The following is a 14,848-nucleotide window of genomic DNA, read 5'->3' on the forward strand; positions in this document are numbered from 1 at the left end:
GAGTTTTCAACAAGTTAAGGCACCGAAATAGCTGTTTCAAGAGTCCTAGTCTAGTCAATAAAACACGAAGTTTCACAGATATCAAAGTACTTCTTTAAAAATTGGGATTTGAACTCAAATTTAAAAATAAAAGAGCCCAATTAATACCTATTAAATGGTTGAATGATTAAAAACAATAATTTCTTTCTTGAACTATTAAGAGTAACCTGTCACTACTGAAACGATAAAGCAGATGATCAAATACCCTTATGATCACAATCCAGTCAATAAATTTCTTAATAAATTGCCCATGAAAATCTTGGTTTTGTGCAAAATTTTTGAAGAAAGATCATTCCATAAAACCTTACTTTCACTGCAAAAAGTATAGTTTTAAAATATGTATAAAATAATATATAAGACTGTTAGGATTTACCATTTGGAAATCACCATAGTAATAATTGTTTCAGGGAAGAATCTTCAATGAACAATTGTGAAAGTAGTGAAGTGAAAGTTTGATGAATAGAACATTTACATAATGTTAAGATATCTCCTCACAAGATACTTATTATCCACAAAGGTTAAAAACAACTTAAAAAGGAACTTTACAAGAGAGAAATCTAGAAGTCAGTCACTACCTCAGCCAAGTGATGGTTATCACAAGTATTGGCAAAATATCATATATCTTCTGAAATCATGCACTGAGAAGGACACACTATCATGTCTGTGTCATTCCTGCCAAAAATACATAACTTAAGTCAAATTATGAGAAAACATCAAAAAATTCCAACCTGAGGGACATTCTATAAAATAAATGGTATGCATTCTACAAAAATGTCAAGGTACTGAAAGATAAAAAAGATTAAGGAACCGTTTCAGATTTAAAAGGATTAAGGGCATATGACAAGTAATTTCAACATGTGATCCAGGATTGGATTTTGGACCAGGAAAGAAAAATCTCTTATTATTAAAAATATTAGTCAGGAAAAAAAGGAAAAAATAATAGTGGGAAAGCTGGTGAAATTTGAATAAGGTGTGTAGCTTATAGAATAGTATGATAATAGTCTTAATTTCCTGATTTTAATCACTATTCTGTGGTTATATAAGGGAAATTCCTTGTTTGTACAAAATAAACAATGGAGTATTTGAGGTAAAGAAGCACAGTGTCTGTGATAAGGACAATAAGGTGGCATTAGGCTTTTATCAGGTATATCTTTCAGAAAGATCAACTGATTGAGTGAAACTGGATGGTAAATATTTAAGAATTTTTAATTATTTTTGAATTTTTTATGTTAGTCTAAAGTTAAAAATAAATATGCATACATTTGCACATGTATGTGTGTATATGCATATATGTGTACACATGTGTGTACATGTGTCAATATTTCCATTTGGACAATTATTGTAGTCCATGCATGCAAAAGTAATTACTTTGTTTCTATCAGGAATTTTAAAATATGATTAGTAAAACAAAGACTGTATATCAAAACTCTCAAATCTTTCCCTATTTGTCTGTATTTCTGATTAAGTATTATGAAAAAAATATAATTTTCTTTTCTAGGACAGCTCCTTTCCAATGATACCTTAAAAAGCATTAGACATGAAACCAAATATTCATCATTAAATTTCTGATTCTAGCGACAGCATGGCACAAAGGCATATTGAAAATATTTTATTTGAAAAATGTTTTGAAGTAGTGTTAACTGAGGTTTACCAGCCCCAGAAATATAATTGATTTGGCAGTGATTATCAAGTGTTATATCCATTTTTATTAATAAACAGTAATAATCATCTCTTACAAACTTAGGGAAATACAAACAGGCTAAATAAAGTATACATATTTAGAATTACATTGAATTCTATGTAATTGTCAATGATTGACTATTTTAAAAATAATTTTATTACATACAATTTGACCAATATTTATGTTATCCGCCTCCACAGTATCTATATTGAGGATATGCAAACTTTCCTTTATAGCTTATAAAGACACTTTCTAAGAAATGCTTTTTTCTATTATGAAGATATTCTCAACAACCAAATAACTTCAATAAATTTTGTGTAATTAGATGAAGTTCATGCTATAAGCATGATTTCCTAAAATAATAACTAAAGCCTGTAAACAATGCAGTAAGTATTGGTTTTAGCAACCAAGGTAGTCACTGTTAATATGCTCATTTTGTTGGTAAACAATATTAGATTTTGTACATACACAAAATAACCAGTTAATTGAATGGTGTATTAACTTTACTCTTAATTTTCTTGGCCATGAGGACCAGGATTAAATATCTGAAAATGTGATCATGAAATAAAATATAACCTTACTTTTTAGAATTTAATAATAATAACATGTGATGATAATATGCATTATTGACTGTTACTAATTCAAATCCTAAAATTTAACCAATTTCACACTCTTCAATCTATTGATCTTCTGAATGACTACAAAATGTTTTAAAAATCAGTTATTTTGAATTTTATTTCTTTTATTCCTCTTTGTGGATGTCTTTGTCAATACAAGGATGAAGTTTAAAAATTAATGAATTTTAAAAAATGGCAGGGATGGGATTGAAGGAACGAAGAGGAATAAACCATAAACAGTATACTTGGATGCTAGGTATTTGAGAGTTGGAGGTGTTTACCTCAGAAACTAATCGAGAAGGTTACTTACTTTCTCTGTTTCATAGCTCAAATCTTTATGTGTGGCATCAAAGAGAGGGAGTTTATATCAGAACCTGTTAATGTAGTACCATACCTCATGATATTGCAAACTGGGAGATATAATTTTGAGAGATGGCTATTGCTACAGAGAGTCAGAACATGATACATCTGAGATCTATTTGGAATGAGGGCATTTTGATTAGAAAAGCCAGCTGCACCTAATAAAGTTTAAAATGGTGACAAGTGGAAGTACGACACCTACGGATTCTGTCCGAGGAGCTCTCAGTCCGCGCTGGGGAGCTGGACACGCTGCTGCTGCGGTGTGATGATGGGTGGCTGCCAGGCCTTCGGCCCTCCTCCAGGGAGGGGGCAGGCGAGGGGCTGTCGGGAACACGCTCCTACACCACCATGGTTGGGGGGTGAGGAGGGGGAAGAAAAGAGATAAATACATTGGACCTTTGCTTAAGGAATGTTGATTTTTCTTAATTCTATAGATATGTGAAGACAAACACATTTTTTCATCAACATTTAACTGGATTAAACGACACCTTTTATCTTGAGAAAAGTCAAAGTAAGGAAAGAATAGAAAGGAAAATGGTTCTATAGGTGAACATCGCTGTAGTAATGGCAAATGTCAATGCCTTCTTTGGATAAAAGGAGAGATCAAAAAAGACATCCAGTTTAGAACCATTAGACAACAAAGAATTAACAGAACAAAGCAGGTTTTAATTCTAGACAATTATTAATTTAAAAAATCTTTAAATAAATTATATTGCTTCAGCAAGTGTCTAGGATAATTTAACACAACAGATTATCACCATGACATCATAACAATAATACCGGAGGCATTGTTAACACCTATTTCATTATGGGGCTGCTCTGGATATACTTGGTTACATTTTAAGGCATCATGGAAATCTATTATTATTTAACATTTGAACAATTTTCTTTGATTCTAATAATTTTCAGGCTCCTAGCTCCAATGCAACCACACAAATATATTAGGGAAAATTCATGAAATATGTATTAGTTTTATCCCAGGGAAACCTGGTATCATGTTTCCTGATACTGTTCTATGTTAACACTCAGGTCCCACTCCATACCTTCCCCTTTAAGTCTTGCACCTTCCCTATGAGACCAATGTGCAAATGTATTGTATAACTGTCTCCAATGAGCTATTATAAATAGAGTTACTGATTAAGAAATAAGATACTCATTTGTTAATATTTTCTTCGAGCAACAAGATGTTTATACCTTCAGCTATCAACACACACAGGCCTTGAAGAACAGTCTTTCCAATAATTCATAAATATTTGGAAGTGTACAAATAAACTGATACATGATACATAATAAATAATAAGTAAATTATTCCTGATTAGAGAGCAAAGATGCAAATATGAAAAAAAGCAGACTTTTTAAAATAAAAAGTTCTAAAATGGAATTGGCCTGTAGGAGGCTGTTTTCAAAATATCAAAGGCTAATGTAATATGGAAGACACACAAGGCTTTGTACTAACAAAGAAAGAGGGTAATGTATGTCTTCAAACTCAAAAGTTCCTTTAAGCCTTGTGATGGGTTGCAATTCTACTTTGAATTAGAATCACTTGGGAAGTTCTTCAACATACCTATGCCTGGGTTTTACTCCCCAAGATTCTGGCTTACTGAAGGTCATGAGTTGAATTGTGTCCCTCCAAAATGATTGAAGTCCTGACCCCCAATACCTATGAATGTGAGCATTTGAAAATAGGGTCTTTGCAGATGAAATTAGTTACAATGAGGTCATATTAAAGTAGGGTGGGCTCTTCATCCAACATGACAGATGTCTTCACAAGAGGACATTGTGAAGATATGGGAAAAATGTGAAAAATGGAAAAATTGTGAAGAGGGAAAAATGTCATGTGAAGATGAGGTAGAGATCTGAGCTCTGCAGCTGCAAGCCAAGGATTGCCAAGGGTTGCCAGCCACCATGCGAAACTATGGAGATGCAAGGAAGGATGCTACCTAGAATTTCAGAGGGAGCATGGTACTGCTGACATCTTGCTTTTGACTCCAGAAATGTGAGGGTATAAATTTCTGTTGTTTTAAGCCACCCAGTTTGTTGTACTTTCTCACAGCGACCTTATACACTGAGTCTGAAGGGGGGCCCAGAAGCCAGTATTTTTTAATGCTCTCCAGGCGATTTTAATGTATATCCAAGACTGAGCACCACTTGTTTCATACCCTTTTAATTTTTCAGTCCTACACATTGTCAATAAACATCTTCAACAGAGGTTCTATTCTTGAGGATCATGACAAATAAAATGAAAGTAACCCTTAAGATAGCCAAGCCCTCTTCCAAAATCCATACATAAAACTGCTTCTCAATATATATACCATAAAATAAAAAATAGTCCCAAAAGGAAATTTACAACAAATAATTTGCCAGGTCAAACAATATTGTACCAAAAGGAAAAAAGAAAAATGTCAACTAAATTCTACTCTCAAAAGTCGCAAGATGTATTTTTAAACTCTATGTCTCAACATGCAAAATGAACACAATATTAGTTATTTTTTCCACAATAAATAAATCAAACAAGCTATGCTTCTAAATGGTATAAGTTCTTTAGTTCACATGGCAAACAAATGACCTACATTTCTAAAAAACAAACACATATACTATTTAAAAGAGCGGAGAATCCACATCAGGATGCCAAAAGTTATTTCCTATCTTCTAATTATAATTTAAAAGCAGCTGGGATTATAAATCTTTCTTCTTAACATTCACCCCTACCTTAAACTATGAAGCAGCTTCAAACTGTACATTTATTATGTGTTCAGTTTGATGAGTTTTTGTCGAGATCTAGACTGTTTCCATAACCCCAGAAAGATTTCTCATGCCCCTTCCCAGCCTATTCCTTCTATCCCCAGAAGCAACGTCTTTCTGAATTCTATCACCAGGGAGTAGTTTGGCTGGTTCTAGAATTTCATAAAAATGGACTCATATAGTACATACTTTTTATGTCTGGTTTTTTTTACACAACGAAATGTTTTTTAGATTCATTCAGGTTATTGCCTGTATTAATAGTTTACCTTTTTTACTTTTTAATATATTCAATTGCACAAATATCCCACAATTTTTAATTTAAAAATAAGGCAATAAAGGTCACATCAAGTCTTTGCAATCACAAATCAAAGGATAATCTTGGCTTCTGTGCAGCATTCAAAGGCTGGAGTTTGTATCATTTTTGGAATATCTGTGCATTTATTATAGAGTATGGATTTATAAAACTGTATAGAACTCCTTTTTAGTCTGTATAAATGTATTAATAAGCCATGCTATAGTTAACTGCATACATGACCAGATATACATGATATAGAGTCTAACCTTGATTTCTCGAAATTCTGATAAAGAGGTACATAAGTTTGCTAAGCTTTAAAGTTAATTCCTAATACATCTAATTCTTAACACTTGGATTATGCAGAAACACATGGTATATATTTAGGAAACAACATTATTATATTTTTATATAAATAAAATTATCTAAATTAGCCATTCTATTTTCTCCCAAAGTCACTCAATTAATGTTTATCCATCAATACATTTTAATATTCCTCTGAATAATTATGTAAGTGATCATATTTTCAGTGGCATGTGTTTAGCCAAACAGAGGTAAAGTGCAATCTTGAAATAAATCAATCCCTCTAAAATCATTTTGCAAGTCTGAGTTTCCTGTCATAATAGATTTCTCAGTGGCACTAATGGAAAGCATGAGAAACTGATTTTTTCCTGAGATATTTAACTCATAAAATATGTAAATATTTAATGCACAAAACTCTAGTAACAATGATTGTGCCATTGAACAATTATTTATTTATTTTCCACATAAGTATAACCATTTTTTCATTAGTCAATTTTATTTAACTGTAAAAGTTTTCCTTGATGATTCTTTTCATTCATGCATTATTCACTTATTCACTTATACATTCATAACACTCTAAAGGTCACATAATAAACTAAGTCAAAAATAAGCTAGATTAAAATCTTAATGTAAAATAATATTAAATCATAATTTAAGGCTTAGGAATCATAGGTGAAATTGTAGTATTTATTTTAGCTTTAGCTTATTTTTACTTTAATTATATTTTTTGTCTAAGAACAAAGGATACAGACAATATTTAATACTTTTACTTAAAGAAATATTTTAATTTATGCAAATTTTTATGCTTTAGAAGCTTAAGTATTTAATTGAAACTTTCTATAAACTGAGACACAACATATTCAGTCATTTCACTTAATGTATAATTTCAATCTTTGGAACATGATGTATTGTTCTTTGAAGAATTTCATTAAAGTAAAATCCATTGAGCAAGTAAGATTTGAATACATTGTTGCACAATAAATTAATTTATTTCAACAGCTTAATTCTTTTATCATATTTATATGCTTGCCTTTCCAGAATATGCTATAAGATGGAGAATAATGGAGACAGTAAAGAATTGCTTAGGAGAGAATCTCATAATTATTACTGAAACAAAATAGATAATGAGTTTTATTCAGACATAATAAGAAAGAAGCAGCTCAATGTCTATAGGGAAACTATGTAAACTGGATTTATCATTTCATTTGTGTGAGACCCTTTAACCTCCAAAATGGCCCTGAAGTAGGACAAAGAGGAAGAATATTTAATTTAATACTTCAGCACACTGCTTTATAGTCTTGCATCATAACTCCACCAATCAATAAAACACAATCTTTTGCAGTGTTTCATCTTTATAAAACTAGCCACAATAATAAATGAAAATGTAAGAGGAATACACTCTCACTGAAAAAAAAAAAGGTCATACTAATAAACTAATGGTATCAGAATAACAATAAAGGGAAAGCTGCATTTATTGCCTCTAGGTAGAACAAGAAGTATTGGTCTCTACCACAATTCAGAATCAAAGGTGGAATTTAAAACAATTAATTCTAAAATAAAAAGGAGTTTGGGATTAACATATACACACTACTATATATAAAATAGATAACCAACAAGGACCTACTATATAGCACAGGGAACCATACTCAATATTTTGTAATAACCTATAAGGAAAAAGAATCTGAAAAGGAATATTTATACATATATCTAGCTGAATATATACATATATAGCTGAATCACTTTGCTGTACAACCAAAGCTAACACAACATTGTAAATCAACTGTACTTCAATAAAAAAATAAATTAAATAAAAATTAAATAAAACGTATAAAATGTTCGGTATTACACACGTGATTAATTAAACATTAAAAAATGTATTGTGTCTGCTGCCTCACCTCCACCACAAAATGCATTATATTTTATCAACTTAAAATATTTTCTTAGAGTAAGATTAAATAATCACAACTCATTTCTCTAAATGGGTTATTTCATTTAGCTTTACTTTATATTGCTCTCTTTAATTATCTTCATTTTCATCTCTTTATCAGTTAGCAATTCCCTTATTGAGTATGTTATAGAAGTGGGGAGAAGATATACTAATGTTAAATTTATCTTAATACAACTTTTATCTTATGAAATTAAAGTTGACTAGCACTTTATAAAACCTAAACTCCTGAGCTTTAACACAACTCAGACTTCATTCGTTCAGAGAATATTTACTAAGCACTTAATATATGCCAGTGTTCTAGGCTCTGGTTACACGTAAGTAAACAAAATGACAAAACTCCTTTCCCTCATGGAGCATATATCATCAGCTAGTAAATACTGTTAGTGAAATCCAGAATCATACACACTGATTGTGACACCCATATTCTCTTATTCTGGAAAAGTGAACTGAAAGGATAAATAATAGGATTGGGATTCTGGGTTCAGGAAAATGTTAAAAAGTACTTCTGGAAGACATCAACAAACCGAATATACTTGCATCTGGTAGAATATCTGGTAGCCACCATCAAAACTCCTTAACTCAGAGTTCTAAATTGAGGCTTCAAGGGATATTTACATAGCTCTTTTTATTTGTTTTGATGATGATACTCAAGAAATACTCGATTTTGTTAAATGGGAAAGTGGTAAGACCCATGAGTGTAGTCATAAACAACCTCATTTTATTCTCCTACTGTCTCTTCAAACTTATTCAGTGTTGATAGGGAACTATGTTTTTCCCATAACTGTATGAAAATTCAGGCAGCCTAGTAACTTTCCAGATTCTTATTTGGTAATATAAACTCCTACAGTTACTTTGAGCAGCAAAAGGCAGTCTCGACTCAGAAGTTATACTTCAGGCTTATGTAATAATAAATACTATTATCTTAATTAAAAGAGAAGTCCCTCCTTTTCTATAGTCAAGTAGGTAGAATAGAGGGAGGAGAGCAAGGAAGAAATGGTAAGTTCTGATTTGGCCAGCATTGCCATCAATTGGCATCACTCTGTTCGTGCCAAATGTTTAAAGCCAATTTTTTATCTAGTTAAGGCACTGTGTATGTTCTAAGTGGCCACCACCTCTATGAACTGCTTACAGTTCCTTGATGGGTCTAATTCGTCTCTGTGTTCCTCTGTCCTCTGAATATCTGGCGTAAGTGCATCTGGATGCTTGATTCAAGTTGATGTGGGGGCAAGAGTACTTCATAGATGGTGGTGTATGCTTTCACTGGAAGTGCATAATGTCTTCTTGGTTGCATTTTATGATGCCAGCCACCACTGATAATCATAGCCCAGATTCATCACTTCATTAGGACGTGCAATTTGATGAATTCGAAATATATCATTCCATACTCATTTATTTGCAATATATCATTCCATACTCATTTATCTATATGAATAGAAAGTTTCTCTCATGCATCATTGTGTTATCCTGAGGGACAGTCTGTATGGGAAAGGCAGGAAAATGCTTGATTCCACACCTTTATCCTTTATTTAAACCCTCATTTGTCCTTTAAAAGAATCAATTCCCTAGAATTCTCCAAGGGAGAATTGTATTATATTTAGTATTATTATAAACTCATGGATCTAAATATGTCTTATATTTCAATACACTGATGTATGGTATCCTTAGTGGTAGTTGTGTTTTAATACTTCCTTTTTCTTGTAAGCATTCTCTTTTCATATTTAATATCAATACCCAAATAAACATGAAGAGAGAAGACTTAACTGTTTCTCTAAATCCAAGTAAAATTTAGACGAAATAGTTTTTTGCAAAAAAAAAAGTTTAAAAGTGATGCATACATCTAGAGCTATTTATGTTTGTCCCAAGATAAACTATTCTGTACCCCAAAGCAAACATGAGGTAAATGACATAGCTGTAAGATTTTTTAATCTACTTCAAGAATCTGGTTACTCTGGTTCTAGTTTTTATAATCTTTAAACATTTTGAACTTCACGCAAGTAAAGTCCTATTTACTGATATAGCATTTTAGGGACCTGTTTTGAAAAAAAGTATTAGAGAATGGAAAATGTATACATTGTATTTAAATTTTTTTTCAATGTTTAATTCTTTAAATGAGAATGTCATAAACAATCTCTATTTCTCTCTCTCTCACATACACACACACACACACACACACACACACACACACACACACACACACACAAAACAGCAGATTGGCAGAGAAAATTAACAAATTTAAGTCATATTCCCTGTTCTCAGAAAAATGCTGTAATGTGGCATGTGAGGAAAGATTATTCAGTAATGTAGAACAATATGAATGTTGCCAAATTTCTCAAAAACAATTTCATATTATCACTAAAAAAAAGTGAAATCTGGAAAAAAAATACATTTAAAAGTCTGCTTTGTATACTACTGAACTAGCAAACCCACCAAAAGCAAAATACACTACTTTTGTTAGGTGAAAAGGGTTGAACAAGCAAAAGAGAGTGAGAGAGACAGAGAGAGAGGTCTTACTATATAATTGCAACTATATTTCAAAAGCTTGACACAGATTCCCTATAAAATTCTAGAACTTATTTTTAAACAGAAGATTGTGAATACTTGGGGGGAAAATAAACCAGTGATAATATGAAGATAATGTCACTATAGAAAGTCTTCTAATGATTTTATAAATACTAATTTACTCATTATGACAACCTGATGAGGTAGTAATGATATAATCCCCATTGTACGGAAAAGGAAACAAAGACAGGGATATTAAGTGACTTTTACAAGGTCATAAGACTAGGAGATGGCAGAGCTGGAATATAAACCCAGGAAGTCTTCCTCCAGAATCCATGTTTTAAACCACTAAAAGATGTTGTCTTGCTTCTTTTTAATTTTCTTTTTATTTCAGAAAGAACCATTTTTAAAAAATACTTATGATATCATTGTGAATTTATTAAATAAAAGTGAGAAAAATATTGATTCATTCAGGGGGATTTGGGGTTACTTGATGAATGATTCCCAAAGAGAACCAATTAGTAGAACATTTCAGCCTATTAGAAAATCTCTAATGACAAGAGGAATTGATCTCTTGATTTATACTGTTTATTTTCCTCAGTGATTTAAAGTAATACAATCCTTTTACAATTTGGAAATGATACAAAGATGGTATAAATAGCTAATATGATGGTTTGGAGTATTAACACTCAAGAATATCTAAAGAGCCTAAATCAATAGACTGGAAAATAAAAAAATTAATATGGATAAATGCAAATTCCTAATACAAGTAAAAGATAAAGAATTGGCTTAGTAGAATTTCATGTCAAAAATGCATGAGATTTACCGAGTCACACATTCAACTAGCAAAAATAGTTATGAACTATGACTACATTTATAAACTATTGTCCAAACTGAGGTTTATGTTAGTTCTGGTCTCTTCACTGATGGGTTCACTTCTAGAGTAATATGCAGGAGAGGGGTAGTGAGGAGGGGGCTTATTTAAGAAAAGGAAGGTCAACCAAGAGGCTTGATGAAAAATTGTCAGAAGAAATTAGAATTTTGGTCTGGAAAAAAGAAACACCATAGGTACTATAGCAGAGGACTTAAATATTTAAATAGTTAGAATGCAGAAGAATTAGGAGACATTTTTTCCAAAAGAATAAAGTTAAAGTAGAAGCTATTGAGAGGAAAATTTTAATTTGATCAATTAATACCTTCACACTCTTAAATTTGCTGAAAATAGAATAGGCCTTCTATAAAATAGATATATAAAAATGGGTAGAGAGGATGCAGGAATGTTTTCTCCACCATGGAGGGAGCTGGATTACGAAACACTTAACATCCCAAGCCTATGACTCTTCACGTTCTACGAATATTAAACAGTAAAAGTATATGGGTTTCACTGATACATAATAGACTAATAAAGAATGTCTAATGATTTAATATAATCTTAGACATTTAGCTATTTGGGATTTAAGGTAGAATTATTATTGTGTAAACAGTATATATCCTTTTCCTCCCTCCTCAAAGTTACCTTATTAAAATACTTACAGTAGTCCAAGACAATCAACCAGAGAAAATCTAAATTCAGTACTTTAGCAGACACTGTCATGGAGGCTTGCATTTAAAGCAAATAACAATGTCATGGTGGTACTGTCCTCACCTATATAATTTTCTTTTCCTCAATGCTTTTAATTTCTTTTCCTTTCAATGCCAAATCCTATGGCTCTATGGTGTTTGACAGTTTAGTTTGCATTGCTTCCATTCACCACAGCCTAAGATTCACATGGGTTTGATTTAATCAGAACTCAAGGATTAGCAAAATTTTCCTATAAAAAGCTAGCTAGCAAATATTTTATTCAACACTGCCTTTGTATTTGAAAGTAGCCATAGACATTACGTAAATTAGAGTGTGGCTAATATCCAGAAAACTTTATTTATGGACACTAAAATTTGAATTTCATATAATTTTCATGTGTCATGAAAGATTATTCTTCTTTTGATTTTTCTTCCAACCAGTTGAAAATGTAAAATCATTCTTAATTCATGGTCCATCCAAAAACTGACAGCAGCGTAGGTTTTCCCCAAGTTCAGCAGCTTGCAGACCCTGCTCTACTGCTTGAACTGGTAGGTACATTTTCATAAATAGGTTTATAAGAAAATCATTGGAGTTCCTTTAGTTCGTAGAAATAGATAACAAAACATTTTTTTAAGCTTGTAACTCTGAGAGCTATGGTTTTGCTTTTCTTTTGTCCTACAAATTCTTTTTGCTATTCTCATTTGGGTTGAGTTTTAATTTTAACTCTTGTCATTACTGTCAAAAAATGTAAATAGCACATTTCTGCATATGAACCATCCCTCAAAGCCTATCTTCTCTTGTTTTATCATTTCTTCCAGTGCGGGTAAATCTTCTTTGGTATTTAACATTTCACTTTTAATTGGCCTTCATATTTAGAATCTTTTCAGGCAAACAAACTTGTAGGCTCTATTCTAATTACCCACTTGGGCCCCATACTCTTTAAAGTGACATAAGAGTCAACCATTTTCTTTGGGGAAAATAAAAATTTCCCCTAAATTAAGTTTAATTAATACGTATCATATGAGTTTACTAAACACTGCTTCAAATGAGTGAGACAATGAAAATGTTGAATTCTCAGTAATAACTATTATCAAAATTGATCATAAATTGAATCGATACCTTGATTAACAAATCGGTTCCCTCACTGATGACAATGTAGCATTCAGTGGCATTCTCTCAGGAAAGAATATTTTGGTAGTTGATCTTGGCCTCCTGTGATATTTCTTGTTATTTTCGTCTGGTAAGGATTCTTCCAAAAATTATTTAAGGAGCAAGTACACATCTTTGTTTATAGAGTATTATTATATGAAAAATTCCTATTTGCATATTATTCAACTTTCTATATAAGTAATGACAGGGTCTTTACAAAATGTATAATGACTTAAATGCATCACAATAATACCATATAGAGTATTTTCATTGCCCTAAAAACCCCCTGTTCTCCATCTGTTCATCCTCTGTTCCCACCCACTAGCAACCACTGATCTTTTTAGGATCTCCATAGTTTTGCCTTTTCCAAAGTGTCCTACACTTGAAACAATACAGTGTGTAGCCTTTTCAAACTAGCTTCTTCAACTTAGCAGTAGGCATTTGAGTTTCCTCCATACCTTTTCATGGCTTGATGGTTCATTGCTTTTTAGCTCTGAATAATATTCCATTGTATGGTGGTGAGAATTCAGCTAAGCTACTCTGTGGTATTGCTGCTTCAGCATCCATTTTGTTTTACCACGTGGCCTACAGGGACCTTAAACTGACACTAGCCCCCTTCATGCAAGTGCATGCTCTAGACAGCAGCCAAAGTCATAAGCAAATGTAAGTCCCTGGTATGACTTCCCCAAAAGCCCTTGTGATCAACAGTCTTCTTAAATAAGACCCGTGGGAGACTTACCAAAACCCTACTCTTTTGGTTTGAATTGACCAATCCAGCCCCAGCCTGGAAATCCTGAAATACCCCACCCATGGATCCTAATAAAGCCATTTGCCTCAGGTCCTGCCTTGTTCTCTCTGTCTGCACTCTGCCTTGACCCCCCTGTCTGGTCCCCTGAGGCATGCCAAGTACTTCCTCCATGACCTGTGAGTAATAAACTTCTCTATATCATTTTTTCTTGTGGTCTGTTGTTGAACCATGGCTCACTCACTTAACAAATGCTAATTCAGTTTTTGGAAGTATAGCTGACTTACAATATTAGTTTCAGGCGTACAACACAGTAATTCGATATTTTTATAGATTACTCTCCATACAAAGTTATGACAAAATATTGACTATATTTTCTGTGCTGTACATTACATTCTTGTAGCCTACTTATTTTATACCTAGTAGTTCAGTACCTCTAATCCCCTTCACCTATTTTGACCCTCCCTCCCAACCCTCTCCCTTCTGGTAACCACTAGTTTGTTCTCTGTATATGTGAATCTGTTTCTGTTCTATTTGTTCATTTGTTTTATTTTTTAGATTCCACATATAAGTGAAAATATACAGTATTTGTCTTTTTCTGTCTGACTTATTTCACTAAGTATAATACCCTCCAGGCCCATCCACATTGTCACAAATGGCAAACAACAAAGTCATCGCACACGGAGGTACACAATTTTTTTATCCAGTCACCTCTTGAAAGGCATCTTGGTTGCTTCCAAATTTTGGCAATTATGAAAACAGCTGCTATAAATACCCATGGACAAATTTTTGTATAGACCTAAATTTTCAACTCCTTTTGATAAAAATTATACGGTTGTAGGGTAAGAGTATGTTTAGTTTCATTAGAAACCACCAAACCAAAAAAAAAAAAAAAAAAAAAAAAAAAAAAAA

General features: G+C 32.3%; 1 protein-coding gene across 1 annotated transcript in view; it reads right to left on the minus strand.

Annotated features, from left to right (window-relative positions):
• DACH1 (dachshund family transcription factor 1) overlaps positions 1-14,848 on the minus strand; it is a 414,090-nt gene that overhangs the window by 117,104 nt on the left and 282,138 nt on the right. The window contains exon 5 of the mRNA XM_024753964.1: positions 2,900-3,035. Within this exon, the coding sequence (XP_024609732.1) occupies positions 2,900-3,035 (136 nt within the window). The remainder of the gene's footprint in view (positions 1-2,899; positions 3,036-14,848) is intronic.

This window comes from Neophocaena asiaeorientalis, unplaced genomic scaffold, assembly GCF_003031525.2.
Source record: "Neophocaena asiaeorientalis asiaeorientalis breed wild unplaced genomic scaffold, Neophocaena_asiaeorientalis_V1.1 scaffold212, whole genome shotgun sequence".
In the NCBI taxonomy this organism is placed as follows: domain Eukaryota; kingdom Metazoa; phylum Chordata; class Mammalia; order Artiodactyla; family Phocoenidae; genus Neophocaena; species Neophocaena asiaeorientalis.